The sequence below is a fragment of the Dromiciops gliroides genome, chromosome 2 (assembly GCF_019393635.1).
Source record: "Dromiciops gliroides isolate mDroGli1 chromosome 2, mDroGli1.pri, whole genome shotgun sequence".
Taxonomy (NCBI): domain Eukaryota; kingdom Metazoa; phylum Chordata; class Mammalia; order Microbiotheria; family Microbiotheriidae; genus Dromiciops; species Dromiciops gliroides.
In genome coordinates, this window is record NC_057862.1 from 98963236 (window position 1) to 98982690 (window position 19455).

Here is a 19455-nt window from a genome sequence, read left to right on the forward strand (position 1 = left end):
TTTCTTTCTTTCTTTCTTTCTTTCTTTCTTTCTTTCTTTCTTTCTTTCTTCCTCCAGTTTTAATTCCTGGACTGGGTTTTTGAGGTAGGGTCAAGCTTTACTCTTTCCTACTTTCTTGGAGGTGATAGGCAGGTACTTCCAGGCCCTATCCCCTCTGTAATGATTACCTTCCTGATGTCAACGGTCCTCTTTGAGAATGAAGGACAAACAACATCCCCTCTGTAGTCTGGGTCACTGCTGTTGCCCTAACACAGTTCTGAATGGGGTAGCTATGACCAAGGCCCTGCATTCTGTTGAATTTACCTAGTGCTTCTGTCTGGTGCTTCAATATAGGTGTTCTGGCCCTGTTTCTGTATGTTCTTATGCAACCAACAAATGGGAGTTAGCTTTGTTCTCTGCAGCAGCTATGAGAGTCCTTGACCAGATATCAGAACTCAGGCTAGTTTCAGGCCTTCTGGAGGGCTCTTGGTATGCACTCAGCAGGTGCTTTCATTCTTCACTTCCCCAGGCTATCCCCTACTAGGATCTGGTTTTACTGCTATAGCTCTGACAGGTATAATTTGTCTGGCACTACTGACTTGAATTCATCAAGAATTATACCCTTGCTATCTCTTTGTTTATCTTCGGTTTTAGTTCTCTATTAACCATTTTTGGTTCTGCCCTTCCCAGTACAAGATCATTCCCATTTACTAACATATTTTTCCCCACGCATCAAAATCATGTTTACTGCACTAGAGTTTAAGAATCTATCCTCTTTCCTTTTTCATAATAGCAGCAAAATAAGAATTGAATAATTCTTTCTTCTCTTTATCATCCATTATTATTTTCCTATCCACAGTGATCAGTAGTCTTATGCTTTCTTTGATAAAAGGATCATAGAGTTAGAGCTTTAAGGGGCCTTAGAAGATATCTAGTCCAACTAGCACATATCATGGGTGAGGAAACTGAGGTCTAAAGAGAAGTCACTTGGCTAAAGGTCACACAAATCAGGGAGATATAAAGCCAAAGAAGATAAAAACAGACCAATATCACTAATAAATATTAATGCAAAGGTCTTAAGTATTATATTAGGAAAGATACCTTAATAATATGTAATAATTATTCATTAAGACCAGATTGGATTTATAACATGAATGTAAGGATGGATTAATATTGGAAAACTTGAAACAAATAAATTAAAAACATAATGAGAAAAATCAGATTATTATATCTATAGACACAGGAAAAGCCTCAGAATAGTCCTATTACTTGTTTATGATAAAACACTAAAAGCATAAAAGTAAAAAGAACTTTGATTCATATGATCAAAAGTATCTATATAAAACCAAAATCTAGCTTTATTTATTAAAGTGAAACACTAGAAGCTGTTCCAATAGAATCAGGTATAAAACAAAGATCCTCACACTCCATTGTTATTTCGCATACTGCTAGACATGTTAACCATAGCAATAAGACAGTGAAAATAAATTAATGAATAAATATAAATAAAAGTAACAAAATTATCTCTAGTTTGCAATGTGGAAACTGTGGCATTTCAAATTATATGTGGTCGCCTTATTATTGTCCCAAGTTTAGGGAAAATTAGCTGGGGTTTCTAATATTTTTGTTACTTATAAATTAGAAGCTTTAGCACCAGTTTTGGGCATTAAGCATTTATTAAAGTATTAGTAAAGAGAGAACACTTGGCTCAGAAAGTTAAGAAAAGGCCTATCTAGCCTAGAGCTCAGCCTGGCCTGCTTCTTCCTCCAAGTCTTCCTCCAGGAGTGCGTCGGAGAGCCTAACTGACAGTGGAAGCTTCCTCTGGGTCTGGAGGAGAAGCAGCCCTTCCACACTGCTCAAAGCTAATTGGCTAGCATCATTCAAGTCTATTGGTTTAATGGCCTTGAGGGTGGTTCATGAACAGAATGTGCTGAGGTCAGAGTTCAGAGAACACACACCCTGAGGGCCAGGCTCTCAGGTACGTGTGGTTCCAATAAAGTTAACTCCAAGTGAGTCAATCAGCAAAGTCAATCCAATCAATCTTAATATAATTTCCTCGCTGGGGGCCTCTGGGTATCCCAAATCCCATTATTTTCTCACAAAACAAACCCTCTTTATGGTTTACATATAGAAGTAGTAATGGTACCAGTAATGTACGAAGATACAAAATAAATCCATAGGAATCAAAACCCAGGATAAAGAGAATAGGAAGAGAAGTTCCATTTAATATAACAATATAAATTAAACTATACAGAAATTTCCTTACTAATGTACACATAAGCCTTGCATAAATATAATTACAAAAAAAATTTTATAGAAATAATGAAAGAGCTAAACCACTGAAGAGACAGGCAATGTTTATGGGTGGATTATACTAATATAAGGGCAGCTAGAGTAGGTGGGTGGGTGGGGGTGGGGGTGGTACAATAGATAGAATGCCAGGCTTGGAGTCAGGAAGACTCATCTTTCTGGGTTCAAATCTAGCTTTAGACACTTACTAGCTGTGTGAATCTGGGCAAATCACTTAACCCTGTTTGCCTCAGTCTCCTTATCTGTCAAATGAATTGGGAGAAGGAAATGGTAAACAATTCCAGTATCTTTGCTGAGAAAATCCCAACAAAGAGTTGGAGATGACTAAAAAACCACTAAACAACAACTATGCCAATATCTATCATCAAAATGATCATGCTACTTAAATTACTCAAAAGACTTAGTACTATGCCAATCAAATTGCCAAAGGGGCATTTTATAAAATTTTTAAAAATAACCAAATTTGGGGCAGCTAGGTGGCTCAGTGGATAAAGCATCGGCCCTGGATTCAGGAGGACCTGAGTTCAAATCCGACCTCAGACACTTGACACCTACTAGCTGTGTGACCCTAGGCAAGACACTTAACCCTCATTGCCCTGCCCCACCCCCCAAAATAACCAAATTCACTTAGAGGAATAAAAGGTCGACAAGATCAAGAGACACAATGAAAAAAAAAAGTAGGCTAAAGAAAGCTTGAAATGACTAGATTTCAAACTAAATCACAAAACATTATTTGTTAAAACAATCTGTAAATGGATAAAATATAGAAAAGTAGGTCAGTAGGACAGAATAGGCAAGTAAGACCTCTGATACCATATATTGCAATATAATGAAAATTATAAAGAGGTTTAAGTGAGAGAGTTTCTTTTACACATACCTCACACTTTTGCTCTAAAGATCAAGAACAGTTTCTTTTGGTTTGTTTTGTTTTTTAATGGGGCAATGCAGGTTAAGTGATTTGCTCAGGGTCACACAGCTAGTAAGTGTCAAGTGTCTGAGGCTAGATTTGAACTCAGGTCTTCCTGAATCCAGGGTCAGTGCTTTATCCACCATACCACCTAGCTGCCCCAAGAAAAAGATTTTTTAAATTGATACCTATTAAGCATTATCACGAATTTTTCCCCCTTCATTTCCTTCTCCTTCTCCCTTAATCATTCCCTCTACATGATAGATAGATGATAGATAGATAGATGATAGATAGATAGATAGATAGATAGATAGATAGATAGATAGATAGATAGATTGATAGATAGATAGAGATGGCAGCTAGGTGACTCAGTGGATAGAGTATCATGTGGAGTCAGGAGGACCTGAGTTCAAATTTGGCCTCAGACATTTAGTAGCTATGTGACCCTGGGCAAGTCACTTAACCCTGTTTGCCTCAGTTTCCTCATTTATAAAATGAGCTGGAGAAGGAAATGGCAAACCCTTCCAGTATCTTTGCCAAGGAAACTCCAAATGTGGTCATGAAGAGTCGTACACGACTTAAACAACCGAAAACAAGAACAAAGATAGATATATTGGTCATAAGCCAGGAAAGAATTACAGACAGTATGGATGGACAATGAACTGGGCCTAGAGTTGAAAAGGAGGAAGAGAGCTGACTGGATTACTTTCAGGAAATTGCAGTGTTCTTTTACTGCCTCCATGGTGAACTGATGAACTTGCTCTCATGGGGCTTCATCTCCCAGACTCATTTGTCTAAAATCCAATTTAGAGTGAACCAGTTTAGTAGGAGAGAGGACCAGTTTCTAATAAGCACCAACAAGCATTGTGTGATGGAAGCAGCATAATACAGGGGGAATCACTAACTTTAGATCAGGAGAACTGGGGTTTAAACCCCAAATCTGCCACTTGCCTATCTGTATGACCTTGGACAAGTCACTTGGCTCTTCCAGGTCTCAGTTTCCTTATATGTAAAATCAGGGTGTCCAACCAGGTATACATTTTAAAAAGTATTTTATTACTTTCCAGTGACATATAAGAATAGTTTTCAACATTTGTTTTCACAGGATTTTTAGTTCCAAATTTTTTTTCCTACCCTCCCTTCCCTCCCTCCTCCCCAAGACAGAAAGCAATCTGATATAGGTTGTATATGTACAATCACATTAAACATATTTCTACACGTCATCTTGTGAAAGAAAAGTCAGAGCACAAGGGGGAAACCTCAAAAAAGAAGGGGAAAAGTCCAAAATTAGAAACAGTATGGTTCAATCTGCATTCATAATTCACAGTTCTTTTTTCTGGATGTTGAGAACATTTTCTGTCATGAGTTCTTTGAAACTGTTTTGGATCATTGCACTGCTGAGAAGAGCCAAGTCTATCACAATTGTTCATCACACAATGTTGCTGTTACTATGTACAATGTTCTCCTGGTTCTGCTCTTCTCAGTCAGAATCAGTTCATGTAAGTCCTTCCAGGTTTCTCTGAAATCCACCTGCTCATGGTTTCTTACAGCACAATAGTATTCCATTACATTCATATACCACAACTTGTTTAGCCATTCCCCTGTTGATGGGCATTCCTTTGATTTCCAATGCTTTGCTACCACAGCGAGAGCTACTATAAATAGTTTTGTACATGTGGGTCCTTTTCCCTTTTCTATGGTCTCTTTGGGATACAGACCTAGCAGTGGTACCACTGGGCCAAAGGGTATGAACAGTCCCATTGCCCTTTGGGCATAGTTCCAAATTGCTCTCCAGAATGGTTGGATCAGTTCACAGCTCCACCAACAATGCATTAGTGTTCCAATTCTTCCACAGCTTCTCCAACATTTATTATTTTCCTTTTTTGTCATATTAGCCAATCTGATAGGTGTCAGGTGGTACCTTAGAGTTGTTTTAATTTGCATTTCTCTGGCCAATAGTAATTTAGAGAATTTTTTCATATGGCAATAGATAGCTTTGACTTCTTCATCAGAAAACTGCAACCAGGTATATTGCAAGGTCCCTCCCAACTTCAAATCTATGAACCTAGAGGTTTCTATGATTCCAGAACTTTATATTTATGGCAACACCGAGAATCCAAGATGAGAAAGGCCATAAGTGAGGACCTTAACCCGTCTGCCCTGTTGCTTTGTAGTTTCTCTCAGCCAGGTCTTTTATGGGGCTACACCAATGGGGCTGCCCCAGCTTCTTGCTTGCTATAGCTCTGATATTTGCAAAGCCAAATGTAGAACAATACACTCACTATAACCCCAAAGATGAATGGTCTTTATTCTAAAACCCACATAGGAAAATCTGAGGTTACAAAGTGGATGGGTTGGGGGGGGGGAAGAAGGGATTTACTTACTTTAAAAAATCACTTTAATAAAGGAGTCACTTTAAGGTACATTTCCAGAAGGTGTTCTCTCTCATCCACTCTTAGGTCATGGATTCCTTTGGCAGGCTTTTGAGGCCTATGGATCTCTTCTCAGAAAAAAATGCTTTCAAATGCATAAAACACATGGGATTATAGGGGAAGTTTGTTATAATGAAATACTGGCATCCAAATATAAAAGCAAACAAAAAACCCCCAAAGTTCTCGAACCCCAAGTTAAAAATCCTTGCTTTATAGCTAGCTTCCCTAGTGCCCTAGACATGGATGCTGACAAAGAGAGAGCTCAGGGCTTTAAATCAGGAAGAGCTTAATTCCAAATCCTGTCTCCAACACTTACTAGCCGTGATAACCTGGGCAATCACTTAACTCTGTCAGCCTCAGTTTTGTAATCTGTAAATCAAAGATAATAATAGTCGGTTTCTACCCACAAACTCCTCTCTGCTTCCCTTCCCCTCCTTTATCTCTTCTTTTAAAAAAAATTTCCTAAATGAGCCACAGGTGAACCTTGAGAGCTCCTGACTCTGCCCAAGCTCCCCTGCTCGCTACACCCGCAAGCTTTTTTGAAGCCTCTGGGATTTAGCCCAACCAGTAGAGAAACCTCTTCAGTTCCCTGTGGGTGGCTTTTGGAGATAAAGATGCTGACAGAACAGGAGTCCAGAAGAGGCAGACAGATTCTTGGAAATCTTTCTTCCTACACTGAAAAACCTCATGTCCCTCTCTGAGCCAGTGGAGAGAGCCATTGATGCTAAATGCCAACAGGACCAACGCAAATCTGTCCAGAGAAGCTGTTCTCCAAATATACAGAGAAATCAAGGAAGGAGTAAATGGATTCTCCTGGTTCCATGGTCCTCTCCAACTGGAGTGTTTGTTGGGGAGTCTGTTTGCAAATAATGCTCCCTATCTTCTTGGTGTCAGTGATCTGTGTTGTGTAGTTTAACAGCTGGTAAATATTTGTGTAAGAAAGTCTCTGGCTGGCAACTATCTCAAGAGGAAAGCAGGGCTTTATGCAGCCAAACCATAGCAAACAATATTGTAATTAGCTGTACAAATAAAAACGGATTTGTCTCTTTCATCTGAAACCCAGTGCACTTAATACTGCTGCTAGAGGCTTTAGCAAAGAGAATTTGCAAAAGCGGATTTTTCTAAGCTTTTAAGAGTTGATTGTAAAGCCTGGGATACAACATACCCACTTGATTTTCCCCATCCCGTTTCCCCACTTAGCAAAATTAATTGGGTTAACATGAATTGGGAAATTAATTAATGTTCATTGGGCATTTGGAGGTCTAGATGCATGCAAGCCCTTTTCAAAGCATAAGAAAAGCCCTTTTCAGGGATGCTCATCCATCTTTGGTGTTTTCCTAGCACTCAACTCTCACCTGTGGCTCCAAGAAGCTGTAGCATTCACAGTGGCCACACCTCAGTAAAACTATCTTGGCAAATAGGCTAAACCAGGTTAAGGGCAAGCAGCAGGCCTCAAACCTGTTGGTGAGTCAGGGAGATGCTTACCAAAGCATATGAAGACTTTGCCAAGTAGAATGGGCTGATGAGTGCAACTTGTTCCAATGGCCATGAATGCAGTGAAAACAGGTGCTGTGGAGTGCTTTGAGTTTGGTCAGACATTGAAGACCCCAAGACCATCCACTGAATCCTGGCCATCGGTACTCGTCCTGACTTTTGTCTTGCCACTGAGCTTCAGTGACTCTTTTTTTTCAGGGCAATGAGGGTTAAGTGACTTGCCCAGGGTCACACTGCTAGGAGCTTCAATGACTCTTTGAAGAGAGAGTGAGGCTAATGACTTTGTGCAACTCTGCCTCACTTAAATCCAATTCATGCACAGGCCAAGACATCAGCCTTGATGTCATTGGTCCTCTTTGAAAACAACAACAACAGACATAGCTATATGATGGAATCCCATGAAGCAGTGGAAAGAACACCCTAGACCTGATGTCAGGAGATTCCTCAGTTTATTTGCTAGATCTAGGGGCAGCTAGGTGGTACAGTAGATGGAGCACCGGCCCTGGATTCAGCAGGACCTGAGTTCAAATTTGGCCTCAGACACTTGACACTTACTAGCTGTGTGACCCTGGGCAAGTCACTTAACCCTCATTGCCCTGGGAAAAAAAAAGGAAGCAAATTATTTGCTGGATCTGTGACCTAGAAAATCATTATAAGCAAGATAAGGTCTTGGAGGGGAAGGAACCTTGGTGATAATATAGTCTGAAGGTATGGGAAATTAAGACTGCTGGCCACATGTGGCCTGATACCTGTTTTTATATGACTGGTGATCTAAGAATGATTTTTACATTTTTAAAAATGAAGTTTTATTATATTTACTGGACTAAGCTCTAGGCCAACCCTCCCATTTTATAGACAAGGAAAAAGAATAGGAATGTGATTTGCCTATGGCTATTTTGGGGGGACTCTGTTTCCTAATCTTAAAATGAGGGATTAGAATAAATTATCTCCAAGTTTTCTTCTAGTTCTAATATTCTATGATTATATGATTAAAAGGATAAAGGAGGAAGTTTGGAGAAGGCTTGGGAATTCAGAGAGATGCTAGTACATGTCTAACAGAGTACTCTGGGGGAAAAAAAGCTAACATTTATACTGCATAGTGCTTACTTTGTACCAGGCACTGTACAAAGCACTAAAAATATCTAATTTGATCCTCACAGAAGCCCTGGGTCCTATTATTATCCCCATTTTACAGATGAGCAGACTGAGGCAAACAAAGATTACATGACTTGCCCAGGGGTCACACAGTTAGTAAAGTATCTGAGGCCAAATTTGAACTTGGGTCTTTCCTAACTCCAGGCCTAGCACTCTGTCCCAGTGGGCCACCTAGCTGTACTGTGAGTCAGTCAATAGATATTTATTAAGTGCTTACTATATACTGACATACTTTTATATTTAATCTTAATTCTTTCCATCTTTTTTCCCTTCTTTTTCTTTTTTTTTTTTTGTGGAGCAATGGGGTTAAGTGACTCACCCAGGGTCACACAGCTAGTAAGTGTCAAGTGTCTAAGGCCGAATTTGAACTCAGGTCCTCCTGAATCCAGGGCCAGTGCTTTATTAACTGTGCCACCTAGCTACCCCTTAATCTTCATTCTTAACATTTTCTCCATCATTTTAAGTCGAGACAACCAACAAAAAAACCCAAATTGAACCCTGATTTGTAGTATTTGCTCATTTCTAGGGTGTAAATAAATACACTGGAAATTTAACAATTGGTTTTGATGAGCTGTGATCTTGCTCCAGCACATCACTGCTTGGAATAATCCAGAAGAAGATTCAATAAATCTGAGCCCGAGTGCTTGTGAATCATTTCTCACTTTTCTGAAGTTTCTTAAGTGAGATGCTGTGGGCATGGCATATCAATGGATCCCTCCCCACCCCACCAAAGCTTCTAGAGGAGTGGGCACCAGCCCTAAGGTCCTGTACTTTTCACTTTAAGGCTGGTTCTGCTTGATAAACAGTATGGTGGAGTAGAAAGAGGCCAGTCAACAAGCATTTACTAAGCTCCTATGATGTGCCAGACATTTGGATAAAGGCTGGAGATACAAAGAAAGGCCCAAAGCAATCCCTGCTCTCAAGAGGCTCTCACAGTCTTAAGCAAAGAGGACTGAATTTTCCACCATAAATACCTTGAAACATTTTCTTCTATTTATTGTAGAACACACACATTATATATACATTTATAATATTTACATATTAGTTCTCTTCCAGCTTTAAATCTTTAATTCTATTACTGGTCATATTTCATGCTTATCTTCTCCTCTCTTCCAAAATGTCCTATGTTCAATAGTCTTGCTAGGAAAAGAATTTAGGATTTTATTTTTGACCAAATGACAAATGTTTCTTTTGGGTGTCTCTTAAATAACTGATTCACAAATCATTAACTCAAAAAACACCAGGGATATATTTACAAATGTTTTGGTCACTATTACACATGTCAAGCCTCCATTAGTTTTTAGCTTTTGTGCATGGATGGACAGAACAAGATTCATGAAGATGTATAGTAGGATCAAAGATTTAGAACCAGAAGAGACCTTGTTGTGATTTCTAAAAATCTAACTGTGATGTCTAAAAATCTAATGTGTGGTCGCCTTAAATTAGAAACTCACAGCACCAGCCTTTGGGGCATTAAGCTTTTATTGAAGTATAATAGGGGTTAGTAAAGAGAACACATGGAGTTCAGAAGGAAAGACCCTAGCTCCCTGCACCTGCGACTGCTCCTATCGCAACCTCCAACCGAAAGGAAGATCCCTTGTTCTCTCTAGCAGAAGCTCTCTGTGGACCGCAAGAGGGGGCGGTCCCCACACACAGCTCCAAGCTAATTGGCTGGTAGCATTGATTGACATGACTTACAGGTGGTTCTATGAGTATATGTAGCGGTTCTATGAATAGACATAACTTTCAGATGCTAGTCACATGCTCTCTCCTCAGGGTGGAGCTGCCCTGGTTCTCACAACGTCTTTCTCAGTAGGGTGGTGGAGCTCTGATTCTCACATTGTAGATTATTTAGTGCAAATCCCTTCATTTTACAAATAAGGAAACATTGTACCATGTTAGTCCTATGCTGCTTATTTAGACATTTTCAAGGCTGATACCCACCACATTCAGTGGTTTCATGAAAGCATTCAAATTGTTGTTCAGCAGCTAGGTGGCACAATGGCCAGAGCACGAGGCCTGAAGTCAGGAAGACATGAGTTCAAATCCTATCTCAGAAACTATATGACCCTGGACAAATCACTTAACCTGTTTGCTTCAGTTTCCTTATCTGTAAATCGAGCTAGAGAAGGAAATAGTAAAGCACCTTAGCATCTTTGTCAAGAAAACCCCAAATGGGGTCATGAAGAGTTGGACATGACTGAAAAAGGACTGAACAACAAGAAGATATTTCCTGGAAAATGGAGTTGGGATATCAAATAAAAATTTATACTGAAAATTTCATTTATCTTGAAGACATACCTTTTTTGTAAGTGTCAAAATACATTCATTGACTAATAAATTCATCAATGCTAAATATTATTGGAGCATATCAGTTGTGCAAAGCACTGTATTAAGTGCTAAGGAAGATATATAAGCTCTAGGAGACATGTAATATAATGTAAATATGTAATGATTACCTGACCTTCAAGCTTATAATCTAATGGGAGAGAGAAGATATCAAGAGCTATAAAGTAAATTAAAATATAATCAACACACATGAGAGGTATAAACAAAGTGCTACGATGCCTCAGAGAAAGAAGCAATCTCTCATTGGGGTCCTGGTGATGTAAGAATGAGGAAAGGGCATCATGGAGGTGGTAGCATTTGAAGCAGATATTAAAGAATGGTCAGGATTCCAACAGTCAGATGTGGGGAGGGAGATATTGCACAATGGGAGGTGGCAGGGAAACAAGTAGTATAGTCTTTAAGGAGAAGAAGGATAGGCTGTAAAGATAAGTTGGAGACAGATTGTAGGGGGCTTTGAAAGTCAGGCAAGGAAGTTTAGACTTTGAGGTGAGAAGGCATGGAAGGTATTTGAACTCTTTTTGAAGATTTCATGACTTCTGTGTTTTTGAAGAACTTCTAACGACCACAGTATCTAAGGATTTTGTGGCTATTTAGACTATTTGTAGCTATTAAGCCACAAGAGCTATCTGGGGTTAATACTAATTACTTTAAAAGACTCTCTTGACCCAATCCATCAAAGGTTGCCTGGAAAAGAGATTGCAAGATGAATTAGGGGAGAGAGTTATGAATTGAATAGACCCAGGGCAAAGGTAACAAAAATGCTAGACTATAACTTCTTGAAGAACTGTGTCATATCTCATATATATATATATATATATATATATATATGTGTGTATATATATATGTATATATATATGTATATACAAAGCTATATTACATTGTGCATGTAAATTAATAATAATAATAGCTCAAATTTACATGTGCTTTAATGTTTAAAAGGGGAATTATATATACATATATATATACATATATATACATATATATATATATACATATATATATATATATATATATATATAAGTTAATTTTATCCTCACAACAACCTGGGAAATAGGTGCTATTATCATTTCCATTGTACAGATGAGGATACTGAGGCATAAAAATTAAGTGACTTCCTAAGGGTTGCACAACTATTAAATCTTTGAAGTAGGAGTTAAACTAAGGTCTTCTTGGCTCCAATACCTGGGCTCTATCCACTATGCCATACACATATGTTTACTTTATTTTTTTTAAGTGAGGCAATTGGGGTTAAGTGACTTGCCCAGGGTCACACAGCTAGTAAGTGTTAAGTGTCTGAGGCCGGATTTGAACCCAGGTACTCCTGACTCCAGGGCAGGTGCTCTATCCACTGTGCCACCTAGCTGCCCCTATACATACACATATGTTTATGACAATTCATGTCAAGGAAATTTTATACTAACTTCATATAATAATTTGTGAATTATATTATTTAACTGAACAAATCAATGACAAAAGACCAAGCAATATTTACTGTTGTTTTTTCCTGATGGTCCATTATCATACACTCATATAGATTAGGAATTATATGGAGAAGTCTGAGGAGCGTCTATAACATTTTCCAAATAACACAAGTATAACTAGCTTAACTAAGTATCAACTGGGAGCAGCTAGTGGATAGAGCATGGATAGATTCCAGGCTTGGAGTCAAAAAGAACTGAGTTCAAATCCTACCTTGGTCACTTACTAGCTATGTGACCCCCCCGGGCAACTCACTTAACCCTCTTTGACTCAATTTCTTCATCTGTAAAATGAGCAGGAGAAGGAAATGGGAAATCACTCTAGTATCTTTGCCAATAAAACCCCAAATTGGGTCACGGAGAGTCCCACACGATGAAAACAACTGAACAATAAGAAGTATCAGGAAGAGAGAGCCTAGTCCTAGGGAGATGATGGGACAGGAGATAAAGAAAAGCATGGGAGCAAAAAACACATGGTGAGGAGAGAGCGGTTGGGGGAATAGAGGGTAGAGAAATGACAGAGGAGATAAACATCAAGGAGACCTAACCTCAAGCAAAATATTTTCTCTTTGGCATCTTCTCTCTCTCTCATGAAATAAGAGAGCTGGTATTACTAAGGATACTTAAAGCTCAAAATCCTATGGTCCTTAAAACCCTTCTGAGGTTTTAGACAGCGGCACAGGTAGGTGACAGCTCCAGTTGGGCCTCACCTAGACCAGAACCTTAAAGGTAGTGATTCATTTCTGGAGTACCTAAGACATTTGACTATTTTGTTTCACCCTATGTTCCCCCAAATTGACCTACTGTCTTTCCCAGGCTCCTCATGTCTTTACTCATACCATTCTCATAAGGGGGCTTTAAATCAAAAGTTATCTATTTGAAGAATAATTGTAGAACCCTGCCCTAGAGAAACAAAGCAGGGGGCAGTTAGGTGGCACAGTGGATAAAGCACTGGCTCTGGATTCAGGAGGACCTGAGTTCAAATCCAGCCTTATACACTTGACACTTACTAGCTGTGTGACCCTGGGCAAGTCACTTAACCCTCATTGCCTCGCAAAAAAAAAAAAAAGAGAGAAACAAAGCAAAGACCCAGTTCAACAGCATGATCTCTTGGATCATGGCCTCAAATAGGTTAAATTAAAATGACATTCCTAGTTTGATACAACTATAATGGCTCCATTGCTTCTGGCACAAGATGGTGCCATCTGTCTGCATTCCATGGATATAAATGGATTACTATCCCACTTTCAGGTCTAGCTCTAAGACCTTCTCTGATGGTCCCAGGCAATTCTCTTTCATCTCTCCTCTGAATTAATGGGACTTTGACTCTTTAATGCACTTTAATGCACATTCTAGCTTGTATTGTAGCTACTTCAGAATTTCTGCAGGATTCAAAGTTGGAAGGGACCATCAATCCCAACTCTTCATTTTGTTGTTGTTGTTAAGTCATTTTTTCAGTTGTATCTGACTCTTTGTGACCCCATTTGGGGTTTTCTTGGCAAAGGCACTGGAGTGGCTTGCCATTTCCTTCTCCAGCTCATTTTACAGATGAGGGGTGCAGACAAATAGGATTAAGTGACTTGCCCAAAGTCACATGGTTAAGTAAGTATCTGAAGCCGGATTTGAACTCAGGGAGAATCTTCCTGACCCCAGGCTCAGATCTCTATCCTCTGTGCCACCAGAAAAAACAAATGCCCAGGGAAGTCCTTGCCCAGGGTGGTAAAGATAGTAAATGACAGAATCAGGGTTTGAGCCCAGGTCTATTGGCTAACCTATCAGTGTTTACAATGTATATGCATAGCTTCCTTTCCCTATTCTCCTAATAGATTATAAGCTTCTTGAGAGGAAATGAAAAATGCCAGCCTGGGAATCAGGAGACTTAGATTTTCAGGAGTCCAAACTCTAATACTAACTAACTGTGAGACCTTTAGCAACCTACTTATCCACTCTAGGCCTGTTTCCTGATGTCTAAAATGAGGGGGGTGGATGTGGGAGGGGGGTTGGACTAGATGAACCTTTCCAACTCACCACTCAATGACTCTAATGAGGTGAGCTTTCCCTTTAGCCTTTGTATAATAGGAATTCACTGAATATGTTGAGTCAATGGATTGGACAATTTTATATCTATAGTATGTGTTTACCATGACCAGAATGCTATTCTTTCTGCTTTTGTTTGGTTTTTTGTAGGGCAATGAGGGTTAAGTGACTTGCCCAGGGTCATACAGCTAGTTAAGTGTCAAGTGTCTGAGGTCGGATTTGAACTCAGGTCCTCCTGAATCCAAGGCCAGTGCTTTATCCACTGTGCCACCTAGCTGCCCCAAGTTGGAACTCTTTTGATGGCAAATAACAAATGAGAATCAATGACCCTGGCTTCCTTAAAGGCTCAGCTCAAATGCCTCTTGCTATATCCCCTGAGTTTTCTGTGCCTATTCAATGACTTTGTATTTATTTCATCTATTACATCTAATATTTCTTTGTATTTATTTTATCTACATCTAGCATTACTTTGTGTTTACTTCACATTTACATTTTGTATTTACTATGTTGATCCAGATTTGTGTTCACCATCTCATAAACGTAAGCCCCTTAGGGACTGTGCTTGTTTTTCTATGTTTAGCTCTTAGGACAGGGCCTGTATTCACCTTTGCCTTCTCTTTCAGTGCTATGCAGTCATCAGTCTTCCCCTAGAGAATGAGAATGCTCATGTGGGTATGATCCAAAGCACAGTAAAGACACGGTAAGACCACAACCTGTAGGCAGCAATGCCAGATAGCATCCAGTGACTGATATGGGGAGTAGTCATTGATTTCAATATTCCATAAAACACCCAAGGGAAGTTATTTAAACTGCCTGGGCCTTAAACTGAAGAGGTTGCACCGGCTGGCCTCTGAGCCAGCTCCAGAGTTATGATCTCGTGACCCACAATATACCTCAAGGACTTTTGTCAGTGTGGGAACTCCATCCCAATGAGAACACAACCTGCCAGTAACTTAGAGTCTAAGAGAGATCTCCAAGGCTTAGAGAGATTAAGTACTTTGCCCATGGTCATATTGTTGCTAAAGTCAAGAGGCATGATTTAAATCCTGATCTTCCTGACTTCTAGCCACTGAAATGTGCTCATTTTTTTCAATCAATCAATAAACATTTATTAAGTGCTTACTATGTGCCAGTCACTGAGCTAAACACTGATCAGTACAGAATTAATTTTTAATTTTTATTTCTAGTCCAAAATTCTCCCTCCTTCAACCCACTGAGAAAGCAAGAAATATGATGCTCATTACACATATGAAGCCATGTGAAACATAGTCTACCCTTTTAAAGAACTGTCATCATTTGTTTGAGTTCTACACCTACTTGCACTGTTAGGCTATTCCTAATCTCAGCAAATCAGAAACATTCTAACTCTCACATCTTGGGTAATTCTTCTGTTTACAAATGTAACTTGCAAAGCAGCTGAGCCTATTATTATGGTTTCTGTTTCCAATTACAATCCACAAAGGCACATCTTTCTATGCAATAAGGGAATCTAATAGATCATATTTTCCAAAGAGGGACCACCTGTGAACTTTGGGAATGGTAGGTCGAATGTTTTGGGAGTTTTAATTTCATCTTCATTTAACTTTAAACAGTTGGTATATTTTAGATGGCAGGCAACCAGGGATGAGTGTAATAAACGGACCCCATTTTTTCAATTGAAAGAGGCTACCTGCCAATATCTGATTCCATCGACGCCCTCAAATATGGCTGTTCATTATAAATAGCCTTATGAGTTGGCTAACTTTCTATATATGGAAAACCTCATTTCCCAAGTGAGTTTTTAGTTCCTCATTTTATGAATCTCGTATTTTCTCTCTGATGCAAGTCAATAGGGTCTTCTCAATTCCATGGAATGATAAAAATGGATACTCAATTAAAGTGGAAAGAAAAGATGGGCCAGTAGAAATGAAGGATAGGTAAGAGAACCCAGAGTTTGGGGGAATTGGGCTATGGATAATTGTTTGGTAAGTTTGGAAATTTGCTTGTTAGCCAATTACTTAAGGCTGGAATAATTCAGTGTCAAGAATTTAGAAGACAAACCCTACTCAGAAGTCACATTGGACAATCCTTATCATACATTCTTCCCCAACCTCCAGAGTTAGAGTGACTATAACTGAATTCAGATGAAGTCTCCGTGATTAGTTTCTAGGAGTGAAAGATGCTTCTCCTGGAAAAGAGACTTAGCTGGGGTTATGATGGCTGTCTCCAAGAATTTGAAGACTAGTACATGGAAAAGGAATTAAATTTGTTCTGCTGTAGCTCCAGTAATAAGAGAAGGAACAGCGGTTGGAGGTTGTACAGGTATATTTAGGTTCAATGCAAGAGAAAGATTTCCTAACAATAAGAGATGCCTCAGAAGGTAGAGGACTCCACTGAGTTCAAATCCAACCTCAGACACTTGACACTTAACTAGCTGTATGACCCTGGGCAAGTCACTTAACCCTCATTGCCCTACAAAAAACCAAACAAAAGCAGAAAGAATAGCATTCTGGTCGTGGTAAACACATACTATAGATATAAAATTGTCCAATCCATTGACTCAACATATTCAGTGAATTCCTATTATACAAAGGCTAAAGGGAAAGCTCACCTCATTAGAGTCATTGAGTGGTGAGTTGGAAAGGTTCATCTAGTCCAACCCCCCTCCCACATCCACCCCCCTCATTTTAGACATCAGGAAACAGGCCTAGAGTGGATAAGTAGGTTGCTAAAGGTCTCACAGTTAGTTAGTATTAGAGTTTGGACTCCTGAAAATCTAAGTCTCCTGATTCCCAGGCTGGCATTTTTCATTTCCTCTCAAGAAGCTTATAATCTATTAGGAGAATAGGGAAAGGAAGCTATGCATATACATTGTAAACACTGATAGGTTAGCCAATAGACCTGGGCTCAAACCCTGATTCTGTCATTTACTATCTTTACCACCCTGGGCAAGGACTTCCCTGGGCATTTGTTTTTTCTGGTGGCACAGAGGATAGAGATCTGAGCCTGGGGTCAGGAAGATTCTCCCTGAGTTCAAATCCGGCTTCAGATACTGGAAGACCATTTGTTGCAGATAATGAAACAACAGAGTTGGAAAGAACCCCATTAACCCACCGGGCTCCTTTTATATTGAACATATCATTTCCTCTAAGAGGAACTTTAAGAGAGATAAGAACTCTGATCAATGCAATGACTAACCAGGATTCCAGAGGACTAGGGATGAGGAATGCTACCTATCTCCTGATCTAGAGATGACAGATTAAATATGCATAATGAGAGAGAGGCACATTTTTAGAAATAATGTGAGAATGTGTGTTTGTGTGACGAGAGGTGAAAAGAAGAGAAAATATCCTTGTTAATTGAAGAGTTTAATTAACATAAACTATTTAGTGAACATCGGCACATACGGAAGAAAAATCTTCCCCAACAAAAGTCATCTAGTAATTATTTGAAAACAGAAGGGATTCTTCTGCAGGTAGAGGCTGCTGAACTGGATGTCCCATAAGGTCCCTTCTAACTCTTAAATTCTGTTTCTTGGATGCTGTGCCTTCAACGGAAGAGTTGCTTAATAAATATTAGTCAATCAACTGCCTGGAGCCAGGGGTTGGTATGGAGAAGTTGTATTCTTAAGCCCACATGAGAACCACTTCTTAATAGCTTCTCTAACTTATTAGGGTATATGATATATGTATGTGTGAAAATTCTTCTGAGCCACCACTACATGCCAAGTGCTTCTGTCCATCTCAGACAAAGACAAATGAATACTTCTTTCCAAGAATGAGAGCAGCAATTTTATTTGGTGATGTTGGTGTGTATTTCTTTCCACGCCTGTTAACAATCAAGAGGCACACCCTGAGCAGCCAAGAGAGAGGTCACTTTTGTTGTTTGCAGCATCACATTCCATAAAAATTCAAAAGAAATCATCGGGAAACCCTTCTCTGAATCCTGAGATAATCACAAAGTCATGAAACAAAACTATAATTAAAAACTCATAGTCCCTTTGAAAATTTATGAAAACACCAAGGAACAGTGGAAGGGTACTCCGCTGAACTGATGGTTTTCCCTGCAATTAAACACTTCTGGAGATTTAAAATCATAGCTTGTAACATCAAAACAAATTAAGAGGTTTTAAAAAAAAAAAGATGAGGAAAGACCCATAGTTCCTGATTGAATTATCTTTGCTGCAGTTGAGTACATTGTCAAAAGTAGAGTTCTTTGGTGAGCATGGAGACCATGCACGGAATCTGCTTCTTCTCATTGAAATCTGGGTTGTCGGACTGAGATTCAAAGTCCATGGCCACTCTGTAGTTCACTCGCGTGAGGATCTGCATGATCTCCAGGTTTTTTCCATCCTCATTCAAGACTGAGCAGAGGGCCTGCACAAACCAAGAGCCCCTTCCTGGATTCCTCCATGAATAATAGCCTTCAGAAAAGGGAGAAAGAAGATGAAAGGGGCTGACTTTGGCAGCTGGTTCCCAAAGAGCCACTGTGAAGAAATAAGCTTTCATGTCTTAGAATGGCCTTTTGGATCTGCTTTTCAGAAATACTCTTAAGAAGTCCTAATTATGTTTATACGAGTCACTCCTGATTACAGGATAATAGATTTAGAACTGGAAGGGAACTCAGGGGTCACTGAGGGCAAGCTCCTTATTTTATAAAAGAGGAAACTGAGGCCCAGAGAATTTAAGTTATTTGTCTGAGGTTATAAAGCTAGTAAGTATCTGAGGTGGCTTTTGAACCCAAGTCTCTCTGATTGCAAGTCCAGCTTGGTGATATGGTAGACAGTGTTAGACTTAGAAGATTCAGGAAAAATTGAGTTCAAATCCTGCCTAACACACTTAGCTGTGTGATTCTGGCAAGTCCCTGAGCTCTCAGTTTTCTTATCTGTAAAATGGGGTTAATAATAGTACCTACTTCCCAGGGACACTGTGAAGACCAAATGGGATAGTATATGTAAAGATCTTTGCAAACCTTAAAGACCTATATAAATACTAGCTATTATTATAGCATGATGTGGAAGTTAGGGTGACAGTTTCTTATTTTTATTGAGATAGGACAGTACTATGCTCACCATTATGAAATAAGCCAAGGGCTACTAGTGGCAGGTTAATGAAAGAAAGGAAATAGACTCAACTCTTGTATATTACTGGGTCTACAATGAGAGGCTCATTGATTAAATGTTCTGACCTCAATGTAAATGTAAAACCATCAGGGATAATCATCCATTTCCTTATAGCTTATGTAGAGCTTTCAGAATTATCTTTGAAATATTCAAAATGATCTTATTTGCTAGTGGCTTTCTTTCCCTGTGCTCTCATCCTCCCCCTTTACCCTC

The 19455-nt window shown here is 39.3% G+C and overlaps 1 protein-coding gene across 1 annotated transcript in view; it reads right to left on the bottom strand.

The window, feature by feature from the left end:
* Window positions 1-17888: 17888 nt before the first annotated feature.
* CASP7 (caspase 7) overlaps window positions 17889-19455 on the bottom strand; it is a 64598-nt gene continuing 63031 nt past the window's right edge. Inside the window, exon 7 of the mRNA XM_043981103.1 lies at window positions 17889-18543. Coding sequence (XP_043837038.1) covers window positions 18320-18543 — 224 coding nt within the window. The 3' untranslated portion in view covers window positions 17889-18319. The remainder of the gene's footprint in view (window positions 18544-19455) is intronic.